Source organism: Chaetura pelagica, unplaced genomic scaffold, assembly GCF_000747805.2.
Source record: "Chaetura pelagica isolate M959 unplaced genomic scaffold, ChaPel_1.0 scaffold232, whole genome shotgun sequence".
In the NCBI taxonomy this organism is placed as follows: domain Eukaryota; kingdom Metazoa; phylum Chordata; class Aves; order Apodiformes; family Apodidae; genus Chaetura; species Chaetura pelagica.
This window is the reverse complement of record NW_009952441.1, coordinates 613,170-614,947: the sequence shown is the minus strand read 5'-3', so window position 1 is coordinate 614,947 and position 1,778 is coordinate 613,170. Positions and strand designations below refer to the sequence as shown.

The 1,778-nt window shown below is 62.7% G+C and overlaps 1 protein-coding gene across 1 annotated transcript in view; it reads right to left on the bottom strand.

Moving 5' to 3' along the window:
- Positions 1–1,069: 1,069 nt before the first annotated feature.
- Positions 1,070–1,778, bottom strand: part of CPNE7 (copine VII) — a 17,457-nt gene continuing 16,748 nt past the window's right edge. The window contains exons 21-22 of the mRNA XM_010008455.1: positions 1,503–1,638; positions 1,070–1,234 (exon numbers count right to left, since the gene is read on the bottom strand). Coding sequence (XP_010006757.1) covers positions 1,070–1,234; positions 1,503–1,638 — 301 coding nt within the window. The remainder of the gene's footprint in view (positions 1,235–1,502; positions 1,639–1,778) is intronic.

Below are 1,778 nucleotides of genomic sequence, written 5' to 3'. Positions count from 1 at the left end.
AGCTCAGCCCAGCACCAGCAGCACAAACACTTCTCACGCTTTTGATTCTTTCTTCCGAGCTCGGTGGCCTTGGCAGCCCGTGGTCCTGACCTTCCCTGTGCCACCATGGGGACCTGGGGTGGGGACTGAAGGCAAGGAGGTGGCTTCAGGCTACGAAGTCCCTTGTGTGCGGTGGAGCGTTGGGTTTTGTGACACTTCCCGGGGCCACCGGGTCCTGCTCCCGCTGGGCACAGGAGTGTGGTCCTGCCCGGGTGCCACCCGCGGGGCTGGGGGCCAGGGCCCCTGGAAGTGCTTCTCCTTTGGGGGATGGTTCTCTGTGTTATTTGTGTTGTGTTGGGTTTTTTTAAGGCTTGTCTCATTTGCCTTTTTCTTCTCCCAGCCTTGTTGATCTCTAAATAAACAACCTTCACCTCCGCTGTGGTTCAGAAGTGATGGGGGGGGGGAGCTTTGTGGATCTGTGCCCATTCCCTCCCTGTGCCCATCCTGTCCCCATCTTCTCCCCATCCCCTCCCTGTGCCATCCCAGCAGTCAGGGCTCGGTGCCTCAGCCAATCTGTGAGTGCCACCAGAAGGTCCCTCTCCTGCCTGTTTTCCCAGTGCCCAAAGCTGCCTCCAGTCGGAAGACAGGCTGTTCCCAAATTGCGAGCGGAAATTGCTAAGAAGATAATTGAGTAGACCATTAATTAGCTAATGATTAATGTAGGCATCCTGCAGGGGTGGCCCTGCAGCCCCCCTGGCTGTGTGTTCCAGCGATGCGTCACTCCCGGAGCAGTCCTGCCCTGCTGGGGGCACAGGCTGGGTGCCCAGGCTGGGTGCCCAGCGGGCCCCCTGTGCCTCTGCTGGGCCAGTGTGGCCAGCACAGTGCTGGTGTGGCTGGTGACATGCCGGGGTGGCCGCTGACATGCAGGGGCAGGAGTGGCTGCCCCCACAGGGTCCTGGCATGAACACACCCTGCTGCCGGTCCTGGAAGCTCGGATTTATTTGGCTGGGGAGGGTGGGCCCAGCCCCACAGCTGCTGCATCAGCCACCAGCATCCCAGCGGGCTGGGAACGGGGCTGCACCGGGGGGTGCTAGGAGAGCAGGGCAGGGAGCAGGGCCAGGGCCAGGGCCAGCGCTGGGAGCCGGGCGGTGCTGGCGCTGCTGGGGTAGCCGTAGAGGGTCCTGCACGTCCCCTCCAGCTCCTCGAAGGCAATGGGTGTCTCCTGGGCTGCTGTGCCTTGCAGGGCCACCTTGGTCTGCACCAGGGACAGGGTGGGTGAGGGACAGTCCCCGTGCCACATCCAGCCCTTGTCACTGTGCGTGTCACCAAGCCCTGCATGTCCCCGTGATCCCCTTCAGCCCCCTGCCCTGGTGTCCCTGTGCCATCTCATGTCCCCACAGACCCCTGAGTGCCTTATGGCCTGATGTATAATCCCAGAATCCCAGACTGGTTTTGGAGGAAAGGGACATTAAAGACGATCCAGTCACAACCCCCTGCATGGGGACTCCCTGTGTTGCTCTCACCTCCTCCACCTTCTCAAAGACACGGAGCAGGTTTTCAGCCAGGGCCAGTTTCACCTCTGCCTCTGTCCAGTTCCTCGCCAGCAGCTCAGCCACCAGTGCAGGGTAGGTGGAGACGTCCTCCAGGCCGGTGGGGAGCCTGTGCCAGCCCACAGCTCACAGCTGTGATGGGGGCAGCCAACCCCAACCCCCTGCCCCATGTCCCCAGCCACCTGTGCAGGGGACACCCCCCCTCCATGGCTGGGGGGACGCGGCCCTGCTCCACCCCCGACGCCCCTA